Source organism: Dendrobium catenatum, unplaced genomic scaffold, assembly GCF_001605985.2.
Source record: "Dendrobium catenatum unplaced genomic scaffold, ASM160598v2 fragScaff_scaffold_879, whole genome shotgun sequence".
NCBI classification, from domain to species: Eukaryota; Viridiplantae; Streptophyta; class Magnoliopsida; order Asparagales; family Orchidaceae; genus Dendrobium; species Dendrobium catenatum.
Genome location: NW_021319341.1, coordinates 882,875 through 900,946, shown reverse-complemented (window position 1 = coordinate 900,946; position 18,072 = coordinate 882,875). Strand labels below are relative to the sequence as shown.

General features: G+C 35.1%; 1 protein-coding gene across 1 annotated transcript; it reads left to right on the top strand.

Moving 5' to 3' along the window:
• The first annotated feature begins 12,740 nt into the window (after positions 1 to 12,740).
• LOC110115948 (galactan beta-1,4-galactosyltransferase GALS1-like) lies at positions 12,741 to 16,916 on the top strand. Its single transcript, XM_020849369.2, has 2 exons — positions 12,741 to 14,212; positions 16,180 to 16,916. The coding sequence occupies exons 1-2, from the start codon at positions 12,987 to 12,989 to the stop codon at positions 16,550 to 16,552; spliced, it is 1,599 nt and encodes a 532-aa protein (XP_020705028.1). The 5' UTR covers positions 12,741 to 12,986; the 3' UTR covers positions 16,553 to 16,916.
• The last annotated feature ends 1,156 nt before the right edge of the window (positions 16,917 to 18,072 follow it).

The following is an 18,072-nucleotide window of genomic DNA, read 5'->3' as shown; positions in this document are numbered from 1 at the left end:
ATAAATATTTTATTTATATGCAAATAATCAAATAAGCCCTTGCATGTAAAAGTTTCATTAAAAAATTAACCTTATCAGTTGAGCTTTTTTCTATATATTACAGGTCTAAGAGGAGGAGGTTGGGAGCATTCAACCTTTGGAAAGGACAACCAAAATAAACAACTAAGGCATTTAATCTGGGACAGCTGTGCCCACCAAGTTTTGTTGGATGCCCTAAAAAGTAAAAACTCTTCATAATTTACATAATGTGAACAAATTTAATTAGGCATGCAACAAAATTGAATAAATTTGAAAATTACATTGGAATTTGTAAAAAAAGTTCAATTTTTTTTTTTTAAGTTTATAAAGATTGAATTTTAATTAACAAATAAAGTAAAATATTAGAAAAGTGCAATATTTTATATGAAGCAAGTAGTTGATCAATATTAGGTTGCACTTTCCTGGAGAGTATAACTTATTTATGGAGATGAACAGGGGTGTAAACGAGTCGAGTCAAGTTTAGGCCTTATCGAGCTCAGCTCGTTAGTCGGAAAGTGAGCTCGAACTTTAGCCCGAGCTCGAGCTTGTCCCATTGTAAACGAGCTCGAACTGGCTAGCGAACTCACTAGCCAAGCTGGCTCAAACTCGAACTCAAGCTCGTTTAGTAAACTAGCTCGAGCTAGACTCGTGAGCTTGATAAGGTCGACATGCGAGCTCATAAATGAGTTGAGTTCTAACTGGCTCGGCTTACTAACACCCCTAGAGATGAATGATTACATGATAGACTGTAAGACATATGTGACTACGAAGATGATTGAAGTGACACTTCAAGTCAATTCCCAAGTGGCAAGTTAGTTCAATTAATATTTTGAATATAGATCTTAAATTTTAAATATTATACATACCTAAACAACATTAATGAAGAAGGAAGCATCGTTGAGCAATTAATCAGTAAAGAAGCTGTGAGTTTCCTATGATGTTGACAATAAGGAGGAAATACAATAATGCACTATTTCTAAGACTTCTTTGTCGCTTACCATAAGTTGCATTTCTTCTATCTTTAGTCGACAATCATAATAAAATTTCCAACAAACCATCTCGTTATCTTTGCCCCTCTTAGCGGTCTATTTTCTCTATTTTAGTGATTGTCGTTTTTTTATAGGGAATCCAAAAAGAATCGGAATGAAAAAAAATTAAGTAGCAACTCCACTATAAAATTAATGAGAGATTATTATGTGTGGACACCAGATGGAGAGAACTGTCCGATTTTTCTCTCTGTCTATAGTAAAAGCACGGTTGCTGTAGCAGCTGCGCTTTGACTGCACTTTTGCTGTAACTGTAGACAGATAGAAAATCAGACGGACCTATCCATCCGGTATTCACACACAATAAAAAGTTCAAAGTTATCCAAATCATCACCACACACGATTCCAAATATATCACATAAACAATGCAATATCACATAATTTCAAAATGTAAATGTTGATTCTTAAACATAAAAGTTTAACCATTTAGCAGTGGAAGTATATTATTAAATCTCACAAATAAAATAAGTATAACATTTCTCTCTTACTCTCATGTCTATAACTCTCACTCTTCTTTTGCTATCTCTTCATCAGTGGTCATTCAAATCCCGAGTCATTATGACTACCTATTTTCTCACAATCTCTTTGATAATTTCCTACATAATTAGGATAGAAGGTATGAGAGGATTGGACATCATAAACTTTGCTCTAGGAACCTAACCCATAAATTTTTCCCTTTTTATTTTCTCTTACTGTTAAAGTTCATATTTCAAAGATTATTTTATAGTGTAAAGATCAATCCCTTGTAGATTTACATAGGCATCAATCTACTTACTAGAGAACTAAAGGACACTGAGGTAATTTTAAAGGAAGTTGAGATTGATATGGTGAAGAATCCCTTATTACATCCAATAAAGACTATTCAAATCATTATTTGAACTATGTATGAATCTTATTCAAATAAGAGCATATGATTTGAATAGTGTACGAAAAATATCCATGTATGGATCAAATTTTTTTCTTAGATGATCTCAACATTGATTGAAGCTTTTTAGAATAGATTTGAATCAATTTTGGTTGCAAGGGACTTAAAAAAGTAGTTCGTAATTAAGGCTTCGTTTGAGTCCGCTTTTTCACTGCTTCTTAAACCAGCTTTTTAGTACAAAAATTAAACTTGTGCACTAAAAAACTATTTTAAGAAGCAATGAGAAAGCAGTCCCAAACGAAGCCTAAAAGTTCAGGTATTTTTTGTCTTGGGAGAACTTCAGGCATATTTTCTTAAAAAAAACAAACAATGATCATATTTCTCTAATTTCAAACATATTAGGGCCATATTTCCCTATGTTATAGCTGTGTAATTAATTTCAAATTTTTCCAAAGTATTTGATTTAAAAGCTCTAAATAAAATCTTAGATAATCTTTGAAAACAAAGTGCTTAATTAATTTAAATTTAGCTCAATCAAGACCATTTGCAACTAAAGGGTTTTTTTCGTTATGTTTCAATCCGTGGCTAGGGTTTTTCGTCTTCCTATTCCTCTTCGCTCCGTGGCCACCCCATGGGTAATATTTTCCTAATTTCTCTTACGCTCCTTTCATTTTCTCTGCCTCGTTCATTATCTTGGTGGTTATGGCTGTTAATCGTCTCTTGGACCCCAAATTTTTTGATATGGTAAGGCCAATATGCGCTCTTTCCAGGAGGCTATGGCTGGGTCTTCTTCCCCGCCAGATTTCTCTGATCTCAAAATCACCTCTTGCAATGACCTTCCTTCTCTTTGGATTTCTGACACTAAGATGTTGGCCATGGCTGCCCCTTATGAATTTACGTTGGTTGGGCAGTTTATTGGTCGGCGTCCGTCAATGGAATCAATTCTAATTTTTTTTCCAGCTTAAGTTAAATGGTGAATTTTCTGTTACTATGCTTAACTCTAAGAACATTTTGATAAACATTTTGAACGACCTAGACTACTATAGGGTGTTTTCTCATCGTTCTTATTTCGTGAATAATTGATATATTAAGCTATTTAAGTGGTCTCCTTATTTTGACATTACTGTTGAGTTCCCTATTATTCATATATGGGTATCATTCCCTTATTTGGGTCTGCATCTTTTCTCCCCTCATGTGTTTCATGGTCTTGGCTCTCCGTTTGGTCGTCCATTGCATATTGATAATGCCACTTCTTCTGGGTCTAGGCATTCGGTCGCCCGCATTCTTGTTGAGTTGGACATTACTAAGCAGTTTTCAGATCAATTGTGGCTTGGATCTGAGAAGTTTGGCTGTCCAACAAGTGGAGATGGAAGAGTTTCCGTTTTATTGTTCTCATTGCAAATCATTGGGTCATTCTAATGCTGGTTGTTTTATTCTTCATCCTCATTTAGCTGTTAAGTCTGCTCCTCCTGTGGTCTCTGTTGATGTTCTTACGGGGCAGCCTTTAACTGGTTATGCGAGTAATTTTCTTGTTCCAGAGGTTAATTTACAAGCGAATGTTCCTTCGGTTAGTGAGGCTTCTTTGCCTGATGGGCTTATTGGCCCTTCTCCTGATCCTGAGGTTGTGAATGGTTCTTCGACTTGTGAGGCATTTTTGCCTGCTGGACCTGTTGCCCTATCACATGTTGTTAATGTTGCTATGAATGTGCACAATTTGAGGGAGGAGAATATTATTGCCTGTGAGGTGGTGGGTGTTGTTTCTCCTACTTTTATGTCTCCTAAGGCGGATACTGATGTTGTTGGGATTGAACTTGTTGTCCTGGCATGCCATTTGTGTGCTAGTGACGTTGGTGGTGGGCTTTACGCTAAAGTTCCTTTATCCTGTGTGGGTACTGTGTCTGCCCCGTGTAGTTTGGCTGAGGTTGCTAATCCTGGTGTGGCGGTTGAGCATTCTGGTTCCTCGGTGCCGACTGTTGAAGGCTTTCCTTCATCCTCTGTTTCTTCCCCTTTGCAGCCTATTGTTCTAGTTCCTGGCCCTTTGTTGAGGTTCCTGTTAATTTTATTTCACCTGATGCTATGTTTTCTCATGTGGGGGTCAATACGGGGGAGAATGTGAGATTGCAAATTGATTGACTTCAATGTTCGTCTGATTCCTCTTCGGAGGCAAGTGGGGATGATGAACCTGGGGAGGAATTTGTTTTGCAGCTTGACCGTCATGTAGTGTCGGTCTCCTCTCGTGGGAGGGGTAGACGTGGTAGGAGATAATTTTGGATTTGTTGTGCAGATTTTGGTTGGCTTTGGCTCTTCTCTATGTTGGTTGGTTTCTTAATGGTAGTGGTCTTTGGCTATGGGCTGTTTTGGTTGGAAGACACTTTGATCTATTTTTTCTTTTGGTGGTTGATGTTTTGCTGGAGCTTCGTTTAAATTTTAAGGTTGTGATTTTTAGTTTGTGGGCAATGATGTGGCTTGGGCTCACTTCTCTTAAGTCATGGCTTGTGGCAACCTTTGGTGGTGCGTTTCTTGCTCATTTCGGTCGGTTCCTTGGTGCGGTTCTGCTCTCACTCCAAACTGGATGGCCTAAAGCCTAGCTTCGGAGTATTTGGAAGCCTCTGTCAAACCCTGAGTCTGATGGATTGTTACCCCATTTTGAATCCCTGTAGTTTTTTTCGTCCTGTTTTTAAGCGTGTTGTAATTCTTATTTATTTGAAATAAAATGTGGTTTAAAAAAAAGTGCTTAATTGATTTCAGAACATGTTGCAGACATTTTAGTTTTTATATTATAACCATTTTGAATACATCAAAAGGATTTTGGGAAACAAAGCAGCTATTAGAAATGTGCAAACGTTAGTTCAAATAAATTGGAAATGTTTTGGAAGAAGAAAATGCCGTTGGAAGTATCATTAGAACAAAAAAGTCTGCACAGCACTAAAGCTTAAGGAAACGAATTAAGGAATTTGTATTCTATTTATATCTTAATATAGACTTATCATAAATTAACAAAATAATTTATGTTTTTTATTCAAATAATAAACGAATTAAGGAATTTGTATTCTACCACCGCACGCTCGCTTGCAACCGCACCTGTGCTCCCTCGCCCTTGCCCGTTCTCGAATCACGTGGGCCCGCAATTGCGCAGTCCCGCATGCAGCCCCTTCTCAACGCTCACGTGTTGCGCTCTTGCATCCGCGGGTTAGCGGGTTAAATCTGGCCAACTCGGCGGGTCATGTTCGGGTCTAACTTTAGGACCCGTTTATCAAATCGGGTCTAACTTTAGGACCCATACACCACCTGAATATTCATTTTGACGACCCTAAAAGAGAGTACCCTCAATAAATTCTCGACTCAATCAAGTAGTAATCCTCCTTACTCAACATGACAAAAGAAAGCAAAGATCAAAGTTGTCCCTAAGCTTGATGGGTCCATATTTCGCTTTCTAGTGGCCAGTTGTCATTTCTTTTAATAGAGAGCCATCTCGAAAGTGTCCAAATTCCAATTATGTATCTACTGAGGACCCTAAGCCCAACAGCCAAATTGTGAGAAATTGCCGACACTTCTCTTCATTAGCCTGTCAATGTATTATTGTACGTTAAGTTAATAATGCCTTATTCCTTAAAAATATAAATAAATAAGTTTTAGTTTTAAATTTTTATAGCTCATGTGGATGCATTAATTACTTGAGTAAAATGAATAGGTAAATGAATAATATTTTGTTAAAATCTATTTTTCTTAAGGGAAATATTACTTTTATTTATGTGATAAATGATGTTATTTATACATCGCTAAATAATATATTTTGCAACTTTTTTTTAATTTTATATATGCACTTTGGCTTTATTTGGAACAATTTTTTTGGTGATTTTGTGGTCAGAAGAATTGTTAGTAAAAAATAATGTAATTTCAAACTTTTGTCTTAAAAAAATGGTTTTAAGAAAAATATGTTTAAAATTGTGACAGAGAAATGAGCTTTTAAAGCAAAAAAGCCGTCCCAAACGAAGCCTAAGAGTAAAAATAAAAAAAAAAATTAAGTTATACCAAGCAAAACATTCATTTTCTCATATATTACATTCTCTTATTCATTTTATTTGTCAAATAAAAATATTACTCTATGTTATTTATGAAAAATTAACCTTAATCAAATATATTAACAGTTGGGTTTACTTACGATTAAAATTTTGAGTTTAACGTGATAATTTTTAGAAATTTGAATTAATATTCGGCTTGAATTGATGCAAACTCTGACATTTTTTTTGGACATTTAGATCAATTAAGACAAACACATATACACATCACACGCACAAGACTCAACTCCAAGAGCTCTTCGTTGATAGCTAAAACTCTTAACCAACAGGTCAGGATGAGCTGCGTAAGGCAAGCTCCCGAATTCTTGCAACAATCTTGCATTGCAAAATGTGACTATAAATAGGGGTGTCAATTTCGGGTCACGGGTCGGGTTCGGGTCGAACCCGGAGCTGACCCGGGTTCAAACGGGTTTCAAACGGGTTGAATTCATGAACCCGAACCCGACCCGATTTTCAAAAGGGTCGGGTTCGGGTCGGATTTTCGTGTCGTGTCAAATATTGACACCCCTAACTATAAATACTTTGAATAATTGATTTTGGTTACTAGATTTCTTCCTTCTTCTGGATGTATATTTGATGTTTGGCTTAGGTTATTTAATGTTGATGTTGATATTTGAACATTACTATTGGCTATGTATTTAATGGTTTCTCCACTGGAACCTACTTCATTATGATCCTTTTGTCACTTTCTTAATTGGAAAATTTGAAAGAATCCAATCTTATTTCAGCTGTGAACTTGTCATTAGATTTGCCTAGACAATTATGAGATGCTCTTCCACTATTTGGTTATATATTACTATTTCTTGTGCTAATCTATTTCTATAATTATTTTTTTTTAGATGCTATTAGGGGGTTGATTATTCCTTTATTTTTTATACATATTTATGATTTTTTAGCTTTTCCTTTAACCATAGTTTGATGGGCTTAATAATAGAGTTATGAGCTAATGTTTAGGTTTATTCCTTTTAGGCAACATCTTTTATTTACATTTTTATGTCTTCTTTTCCATAGTTATATGTTGCAATTTTCTTTTTATGTAAATTTTATTTCGCAATATAATTTATTTGAAGTTTAGTATCAATGTAAATTTTTAAAGTGGCATGGCCTTCAATTCTCTCTAAAAAACAACTATAATAAACTAGCGGTATAATGCCCTTTTTTTTAGATATTGAGCAAATTAATGCTGAATCTAGTTCTAAAAGACAAAATATGAGGCGTGACGAAGAGATCGGTAAAATGTATTTGGTATTAAAAAAAACTTTCATGTATAAGTAATATAATAGAATACATTAGATTAAACAACGGTTAAAAAAAGTAAAGATTTTTTCTAATCACCATGAATCAAAATGATAGTAGATCGATAATGTGGGAACAATAATACAAGAAAGAGTAATGAAACTGAAAGTAGTAACAACTAAAATAAAACTACTTAACCATCAATAAAAAGTACAAATGACCTACTAAAAAATGTGAAATATCAAATATATCCTATTGTTGGTAACTCTACTCCTTTGGTTGTGGTCCACCAAATATTTAAACTATACCTACTATAAGAAAAGTTAACAACGAGAAAGTTTAAGATTCAAGCCCAGCAAGTAAGTTCTATCTATTAAATCATAAATGAAAAGAGGTTGGGGCATATAAAAGTAACAACATAAAATGATAAGAGTTAATGCATAGCAATCTTCGTATCAATGTAAAAAGAGTTCAACATATCATAGTTCCTACGACAAGTTCTAACATGATAATATTGCATATGCATATGTCAAACTATCACTAATACGTTGTATGGGTTAGTATATTCACAGCGGTAGTGTCACAACCCAATCCGTTATGCCCCAATGCTATATAGGTCATACCATGTTAGGGCAAGACTGACCAAAAGATTTGGTTGAAGATGCACTGAAACAAAACTTTCAAAGTATAGATTATACATGCCACTACTAAATACAATAAAAAATGGAAGACTATATCTGAAAATGATTTTTTCTATATATCATTCAAAATACATACAATATGATATATCTACAATAGCACTTGGCAATATATAACATAACCAAATAAATGTCAAGCCTGCAAAAATAAAACTAATCAAGCCAAAAGGCATACCTACAACACATAATGGAGCATGTTATCCAAATTACTCAGCTCACTCCTTATCATTCCCCTAGCATGAAAATAGAATAAAAAATAGGAGTAAGCTAACACAACTCAGTAGGCTATTGTAGCTAAAAATAATAATAATTAAAATCAAAATAACTGAGAATATTGTGTTGTAAAAATAAACTAAAGTAATATATGAAAAGTTGGAATTGAAGCATATACTAAAATTGAACCCATTTAAGCAAATGCTAAAACTAATGAGTTATGAGTAAATATTTCATAATGATTATAAAAAATGACTTTCAAGCCCAAATTTTTATATATTTTCGTTACCAGAATTTCACCTCGGTAACCCACTGGCTCGGATATAACAGAATCTCACCTCGGTTGCACATTGGCTCCGGCATAATAGAATCTCATCTCAGTCGCCATTGGTGCCAGCATAACAAAATCCCACCTTGGTTACCCACTAGCACTGAAAAAACATAATCTTACCTTAGTCGCTCACTGGCATCAACATAATATAATCCAATCTTGGTCGTCCCCTGACATTGACATAACATTATATCACCTCACATCACATTACATTTCTTTCATCATTATACATATATTTTTTATGCATATTATTAACGCATAATTTAACTCAATTCAGAAATTTTTAAAATACCTTAACGATGGGTAACAAGAGAAATTTCATAATTTAGAAATATAACTAATTTATGAGAGATTGTGTAAAATATTATTTTGAAGCTTTAATTAAAGAAAGTAGTATTTTTAGATGTCAAAGTAAATTTCTAAATAGAAAAAAAAAATTTATTATTTTACTTGGCAAAAAATTTAAAAAAAAAATACTCAAAATGTTTATAATCTCAATCTCTATAATATATAAAAAGTTATATAATTAAAGTTTTACCAAAATAAAATTATTCTCATTTTTCGGTAATGAAGATATAAATTTGATCGAAAAAAAATCTAAAATATTCAAATTGAAAACTAAAATAGAAAAAATGCAACATATTTTGAGACGAACAAAATTTTCAATTGGGCCGAAGGACAAAAACGGCTTTACACTCTCCAAATCCTAACTTTTCCTCTCTCTCTCTTTTTCTTCTCTTTTTTTGTCTTCAATGTTCCACGTAAAGGGAAATGAAAATCGAAATACAAGTTTATAATGATTAAAGATATTTATAATATAATAATAAAATGATATAAAAGTAACTATGCCATTTAATTCATTTTAAGTAAATATCTTCGAATGTGGGGATTAAAAAATATATATTTAAAAATATTCAAAAATTAATAAAACTTGTCTAGAATGTTTGTGTGAAATCAATTTGCAAAACATATCATACCTAACAGTCCCAAAACTTCAATATGTTGCAAAGTAAAATGTGGAGGTTATAACCGTTGGGAAAGTAAAAAATTGTGCTGCGATAGCCTAATTTTTTTGTAGTGGTACCAACATATACTTATTTTTTAAGGATTGTAATAATGCCAAAAAATTATGAAAAAATTAAAAAAATTAAAACACAATAATATATATGTTATGACAAAGATAATTTATAATTTAAACTTATAATAACTCATGAATAATTTTTTAACTATTATAGGTCCATTTATATCTTTTAAAACTTTTGATTTATAATGATTCACCCACCTTAAAAAAGATGTCATCCTCGACATTCTCAGACCAAAATAAATCAGAGTAAATCTGAATAAAGTTGTCTCATCTAAGATTCATTCTCCCAAGTAGCATCTCTGGCGATTCTATGATTCCACCATAACTTGCCCATAATAATATGTTTACTTCTCAATTTCTTGACATAGTACCCCAGCATCATATCTGGCTCTTCGCTATAGTATATGTTTGGTTGAATTTCAACATCATCAATAGATAATATCTTTTCAAAATTAGATACTCACTTCCTCAAAGAAGATACATGAAATATATTGTGTATATCTGATATATAATCAAGCAATAATAATGTGTAAGCAGAACCATCAATTATCTCAATAATTTCAAAAGGTCCAATATACCATGAACTCAACTTATCAATGCTTCTAAATATATTGACAACTTTCATATGGCTGATATTGACATAAATAAAATCGCCAATCTAAAACTCAAACAATCTTTACTTTTGATCATAATACTTCTTATGTCTATCCGGTGAAATTTTCAATCTTTCTTTGTTTAGATGAATCTTTTTATTATAGTATCATCTACAAAAGATGATCCTATCACTTATATGTCACCCATCTTTATAAAAGATAAAGGGGTTCTGCACTTCTTATCGTGCAGTACTTCGTAAGGATCCATACTTATGCTGGATCCTCCCAACTCCCGCCAAAGTCCAAAACAAAGAGTCTCAAAAGATCCTCCAATACCTAAATAGTCCTTTCGGGCTATCCATCTATCTACCGATGAATACCATACTGAAGTGTAGTTTAGTAACTAGTCCCCGCTAAATACATCTCCATAATTTGGAGGTAAACCAAGTATCACAATCATATACAATAACCTTCAGCACAATGCAATATGAAAATATCTCTAACATATATCTATACTAACCTATCAACCAAATCAGCCTGTTAGATCAAAATGAAATGTGTCAACTTCGTTAAGTGATCAACAATAATCCAAATGGCATCATACCCCTGTCTTGATCTGAAAAAACCCATAGAAAAGTCCATTATCACCTCCCCTCATTTTTTCTTAGGGATAGATAACGATTGCAAAAGACCGTCTAGTCGTTGATGCCCTATCTGTAATATCAAAAATCTGCTCCAGGATCGTCCAGGAGTGCGAGCGGGGTCCGTCCCGGATCGGGTCGGGTCGTGACACTATCTTCAATAACTAACATGCCTCACTTTTTGAAATAAATTTTGTGGCGTCCTTCTTCAATCCAGGCCACCAGAATATATCATTTAAATCTTTGTACATTTTGCTTCTTCGTGGATGAATAATATAGCCCGAATAATGTGCCACCATGTAGGATCTCATATCTTAGTCCACTAATAGAAGGAACAAATATATCATTATAGAAAATAACTCCATAATCAGATAGTAAAAGTTCATATCTCTTACCAACCTTAATCTAATCACTCAACTTTAGATACTATGTATTAGACTTATGAGCTTCTAAATTATTTCCTATATAGTAGGCTAAATAATCATATGAGCTTACAAACTCAGATTTGTATTAACATATGCTACCTCTATCTCCAGCTTCTCCAAATCTCGAATAAAAAATTCTATAGAAGTAAGAACCAAAAGAAAAAGTACCTGATAACTTCCTACTAAATGCATCCATCACAAAATTTACCTTGCTAGGTTGATATTGGATAGATAGATCATAATTCTTGATCAGCTCTAACCACATTCTGTCTCAAATTCAAATCATTTTGAGTAAAAATATATTTCAAACCCTTATGATTAATAAAGATCTTGTGTTTTATTCTACATAAATAATGCCTCTAAATTTTCAAAGCAAATACAACAACCGTTAATTCCAAATCATGTGTCAAATATTTTCTCACATGTGATTTCTACTATCGAGATGCAAAAGTAATAACTATATTGTGTTGCATTAGTATGAATCCCCATCCTTTAAATGAAGCATCATTAAAAATATGTAGCCCATTCATACCTGAAATAATGGTCAGAATTAGAGCAGAATTTAAATAATCCTTTAGCATATAAAAACTACCTCACACTCTGGAGTCTAGATAAAAGATATTGACTTCTGAGTTAGTCTCATTAATGACAAAAGAATCCAAGAAAATCCATTAATAAACTTTTGATAATAACCAACCAATCCTAAGAAACTACGAATCTCAGAAGCTATCATCAGTCTCGGCTAATCGAAAGCAGCCTGACCCTTTTGGGGATCTACTGCAATACATATAATGCTCATTACATGCCCTAGAGAGAAAATGCTAGTCAACCAAAACTCACACTTGGAGAACTTAATATATAACTCTTGCTGCCTCAAAATCTCTAGAGCAGACCTCAAATGTATTGCATGCTCCTTCTCAGATCTATAATAATGCTTTGAGTTTTGAGGGAAAATATAACTAATCCTATAAGCACATGAAGATAAAACCTCAAAGATGATTTGTTTTTCTTGGAATATGTGATTGTGCAATATGATTGGCCAATGTGTAAGTTTTTACATTTGATATTTATTTATGTTTTTATTTTTGTTTAGATACTATCAAAATGTTCGGTGTTCATTTATTTTGTATGCATATTTATGATTTTTTTTATTTTATGAAATATTCATGAAAGTTTGAGCTCATTTATATTAATATCTCTTGGGCTTTATAATTTTTTTAAGTATTTATTTATATATGATATAAATTTCTGTTATTTAAATTTTATATCTGAATATAATGTATTTTAATTTTATTATGAATGAAAATTTTGAAAAGAGATATTTCTTTTGGACATCAATTGTCTTAATAGAAAAAAAACTACATTGGTACATTGCTTTTTTTCTCCTTTGCTGAGAAGCTATGAAGTGTTAATGGCAAACTGAAAATTACGTGCAGAAAAATAGAATGTATTATGCACTAACGCGCTCTCAATATTACAGCTGTTAAAAAGGAGCAGTCCGTTTTTCTTTCTATCTCCAAAAGCAGCAAAGACCACCGCTTCTGTCTCCGTCCCTCTCGCCTTCTACCGAGAGAAACTTTTCCCCCATTCCATTTGATCCGTAACCCTTGCATCTCACCAGATTCTCTCTCTCTCTCTTCTCTTCTCCCCTTCGACATTCCCCTTCCGAAGGACCAAACGAACTCCTCAGTAAAATTTTCTGAGCCAGTGTAACGCGTATTGAAAGGGAGTGTGAGGAACAGAGGAAGAAGAGGCAAATGAGGAAGGACTGCGGCGGCGGAGCCGCCATGACGGCGTCCACCTCACCGCTTTCCTTCCCCTGCGTTGATGCCAAGCCCTTCGTCGCCACCCTCGTCGCCTTATCGCTCGTCATGGCCATTTGGCAGCTCCAACCCTACGAATACCTCCTTTCTTCCTCTTCCTGTACTCTGCCCCCAAAATTCCCTTCCTCCTCTTCCCCTTACCTCAAGCAAAAAATCGCATCTTTCTCTGCTTCAATATCCTCGACTCCCCAAACCAACTCCTCCTCCTCCTCCTCTTCCCCTTCTCTTAAGCAAAAAATGGAATCTTTTTCTTCTACCAACACCTCAATCCCGCGCGTCAGCCCTCGCTCCAGCCTTAACACCGACCCCAATCTGCGCACCTTCCGTTCCTACGGCAGCGCAGCTTCCCTCTTCGTCTTGATGGGTGCTTACCGCGGCGGCCCCACCACTTTCGCCATTGTCGGCCTCGCCTCCAAACCCACCCATGTCTTCGGTAAGCCTTGGTTCAAATGCGAGTGGGTTCCCAACTCCAGCTCCTCATCCGCCATCCGAACCAAAGCCTACAAGATCCTCCCAGACTGGGGCTACGGCCGCGTCTACACCGTTGTCGTCGTCAACTGCACTTTCTCTATCGTCCCCAACGCCGACAACGCCGGCGGAAAACTCTTTGTTAACGCCTACTATTCTCCCTCTCCCCGCCGATACGAGAAATTCCTTGCACTCGAAGAATCGCCCGGCTCCTACAACAAATCCCTTTTCAATCCTCCCTACAAGTACGACTATCTCTACTGCGGCTCATCTCTGTATGGAGACTTAAGCTCGAGCAGGATTCGGGAATGGTTAGCTTACCACGCGCACTTCTTCGGTCCAAAATCGCATTTTGTTTTCCATGACGCCGGCGGAGTGAGCCCGGCGGTTAGGGCGGTGCTTGACCCGTGGGTGAAGCTTGGGAGGGCGACGGTGCAGGATATTAGAGCACAGGCTGAGTATGATGGGTATTATTATAATCAGTTCTTGGTTGTGAATGATTGTCTTCATAGGTATCGGCATGCGGCGAATTGGACTTTTTACTTTGATGTGGATGAGTATATTTATTTGCCGGATGGGAGGACACTGGAGAAAGTGCTTGGTGATCTTTCAAAATATACGCAGTTTACCATAGAGCAGAATCCTATGTCGAGTGCTCTCTGTGTGAAGGATCCCAATGAGGATTATTCCAGGTGAGATGAGATCTTATTTTCCTTCATTTGGTTGCTCTATTTTTTTTTTTTTATTAGTTTGACTTGGTTTGATTTAAAAACTTATGGGCTGATTTGGCTACTTGAAATAAAAAATATGTTTCAGAAAATGATGAATTTGTTTTAACTCAAAATATTACATCAAATAGAACTTTTGAAGGAGTTTTGAGAAGATTTGTGCAGTTTTAAATCATTATTTCTGTGTAAGTACATCCAAAAAAATGATAGATTTAAGAAATTTCTTCTTTTTAAAAGATTTTTCTAACTTCAAGCAACCAAATGAGGCCTAAAAAGATTTGTGAATTTGGCTTTTGGGTTGACATCGTGGCTTTGGGGGCACTTGAGATCTGTAAAAGTTGGCTGTTTTGATTTCCCAGGTTCTTAGCAATTGAGATGCAGTGTTTGGATCTTAGAAGCTTCAGTATTTTTTTTGAAGAGTTTAGTTGGTTATTATGCATATATCGCTCAAGCAGACATTGGTAGTTTCACCAGTGTATCATTTGAATCATATGTGATTCTGGTGAATTCTAACTTTTTTGTTGAATCTGTGCTCACTGATTTGCTTTAGACATGGATGTTCTTACTAGACTGTTTGAAGAGGATGCACCCTGTGCATGTTTTTTGCTGCTGTTTTTCTTCTTGTTGATAAAACTAGAGAGGGAGTTGAAGGTAAACTTGAATTATGGATGTCAACCTTAGAGTCTAAAGGTTTTCGCTTGAGTAGATCTAAAATTGAATATATCGGGTGTAATTTTAGTGGTAATAGACCTAGTGAGGGGATTGTGACTTTTGGCGATCAAGTCATTAATAAGAGTACACATTTTAGATATCTTGGATCTATTCTTCATGGTGATGGTGAAATAGATGGGGATATTATCAGTTGAATTCAAGTTGGATGGTTGAAGTGGAGGAATGCATCGGGCCAGTTGTGTGAAAGAAAAACACCCCTCAAACTTAAGGGAAAATTCTATATGATGGTGGTGAAATTTGCAATGCTTTATGGCACCGTATGTTGTCCATTAAAAGAGAAGAATAAAATTAAGTTAGGTGTTGCATAGATGAGGATGCCCAGGTGGATGAGTGGCTTTACCCATAGAGATAGGATATAAAATGAGCATATACATGAAAAGGTTGGAGTAGTGCCAGTGGAAGATAAGATTAGAGAAAGTCGCCTAAGATGGTTTGGCTACATAAAATGGCGGCCTTTTGATGACCTGGCTAGGAAAGTAGACATTAGATTTGATTTATGTTAAGAAAGGTAGAGGTAGATCTAAAAAAATTTGGTTGGAAAATATTAGAAATGATATTTCTTTATTAGATTTAAACTAGAATTTGACTTTTAAAAGAGAAGCATAAAATTATGTTAAGTGTTGCAGAGATGAGGATGCTCCAATGGATGAGTGGCTTCACTCTTACAGACAAAATGCAAAACGAGATTATACATGATAATGTTGGAGTAGCTTATCATATACAGACAAAATCACTTTAGATGGTTTGGGCTCAGAAAACTTCGGCGTTTTGATGACCCGGTTAGTAGAGCAGATGTATTAGATTTGGCCTATGTTAAGAAAGTTAGAAGTAAGCCTAGAAAGACTTGGTTAGAAAATATTATAAATGACGTTTTTTATTAGATTTAAATGAGAATTTGACTTTTAATAGAACACAATGGAGAAAAAAAATTCATGTAGCCGACCTCAATAGTTGGATAAAGGCTTGATGTTGTTGTTATTGTGGTCACTGATTTGTTATAGACCACCCAGAATTTTGTATTAGAGATGCGGAAAAAAGGTTATCTTTGTTGCACTTTTTCTTTATTAACATCTTTTCATTGTTTCCTTGGTGACTTTTCTGCTTAAGCATATTGTAATGTTTACCACTTTACCATTGCAGCTAAGTTAAGAGTTACTGAAATGTTTAGCATTTCCTCTGAATCCTTCTGCTATTCTCAGGGAATGGGGATTTGAGAAGCTGGTATTCAGGAATTCGATCACGGGAGTGAGGAGAGATCGAAAATATGCGATCCAAGCGAAAAATGCATTTGCAACTGGAGTTCACATGTCAGAGAATGTCATTGGACCAACTACACACAAAACCGAATCCATAATTCGATACTATCACTATCATAACTCCATCAATGTCTTAGGGGAGCCATGTCGAGAATTCGTGCAAATGCCGGTCAAAGGCAATGTGACATGGTATGAGAAGATCCCATATGCTTATGATGACAACATGAAACGCTTGGCTGACAAGATCAAGAGATTTGAAGAGCTAACAATCGGTCATCTTCGTTCAAATGATACTCACACTGCTAAAACAACCTGAATTTAAAGCTTTCAACATTCTTTTGTTGTTGTTCTCATGGAAAAACTGGAAAATTTTCAATCTTCTTTACAGATTCAAGAATGAGGCTGTTAAACAAGAAGAATTAAAAGCCTGGGAAGCCCTGGTGACTATTGTTGTAGAGGTAAAGCTCTGGCCATCTTCTTTGATCTTGTTGTACATGATCTTCTTCAGCATATTTGTTCTTTTGAGAGTCTATGCTCCTCTTGTTCTTTACCTTCTTTGTTATATTAAGTTATACTGTTCTTTTTGATTAATCAAATTAGATCTTCTTTTGTATTGATGAAGATTATCTTTTGACCCTTTGGACTCTGATGAGTAAATAAGGTCCTTTTCTGTGATAAAATACAAAAGAATGGTTGCTAACAAATTTTCATTATTATTATATTTTTCCTTTAGGCTTCCTTTCCTAGCCTTTGCCTTAGTTGTCCCTGTGTGCTTTGTGGGTGCAATAATTATGACTGGCGTGGTGGTAGGTCCTTCATTGGGAGATGCCCTTGTCTACTTTCTTTTAGATGCTTGTGGCTTTAACTTTTTATTGGTAGATGGAGGACTATTTTGTATCAATATATAAAAATTTATTATATTTGTACCCTGTGTATAGCTCTGTCATTAAGATTTTGTTTGGGACGTCTTTCTTACTTCTTTTTAAAGTAATTTTTTATTATACAAATTAAAATTGTTATACTAAAAAGCATCTGGATGAAGCGGTAAGAAAGCTGTCCCAAACGAAACCTAAAAGACCTAAGGGGAGGTCAATGAGGGCAGCCTACCCTTTTATTAGACCTGTTACTGATCTGAACTTGATCAATTTGACTTTGTCTTAAGAATGGCTCAAACTCATTCAATCTAATATCAAGCGAAGCCGAGTATCGCTATAAAGATGGCTCGACCTGATCTCAATTCGAGCCAAAAATTGATGTGACCTCGATTAATCTTCGACATCTTAAAACAAATTTGTGCTCAAATGTGCTCAAATGTTGATACATTTCTATTTTATCTTGATCCAGCTTGATCCGAGTCAATTTGTGCTCAATTTAAGTTTGACTCAAAGTCTGACTTGACTTGTTATTCAGCTGGTTGACTTTCATTGAGCCAAAACTTTATTTGAATTTTCAACAATCTTTGCTCTTTTGGCAGAACTTAAAAGCTATGCTCTTTATATCTGTATGTTGGATTGTATGGCTCTGACCTCAACTGAGCAGGAAGCTGATTGCGTTTTTATGTTTTCAATGCAAGTGAGGGCTACATATCCCTCTCCTGCTAACATGTACTTGATGAATAATTGCAATTTGCATAGATGAAACTGCCTCTATGATGGTGAAATTATTAGGTGCGGACACCGAATGCCGTTCATAGCTCAATGAAAATATGCCATGTCAATCTCTATTCGGTACCGCAACTCGGTATTGGATGATGTGGCTGCACCTGATTTGCCTATGAACGATAAGCTATGTCCGGTGTCCGCACAGAATAATCTCTCCTACCTTGTGAGGATTAAT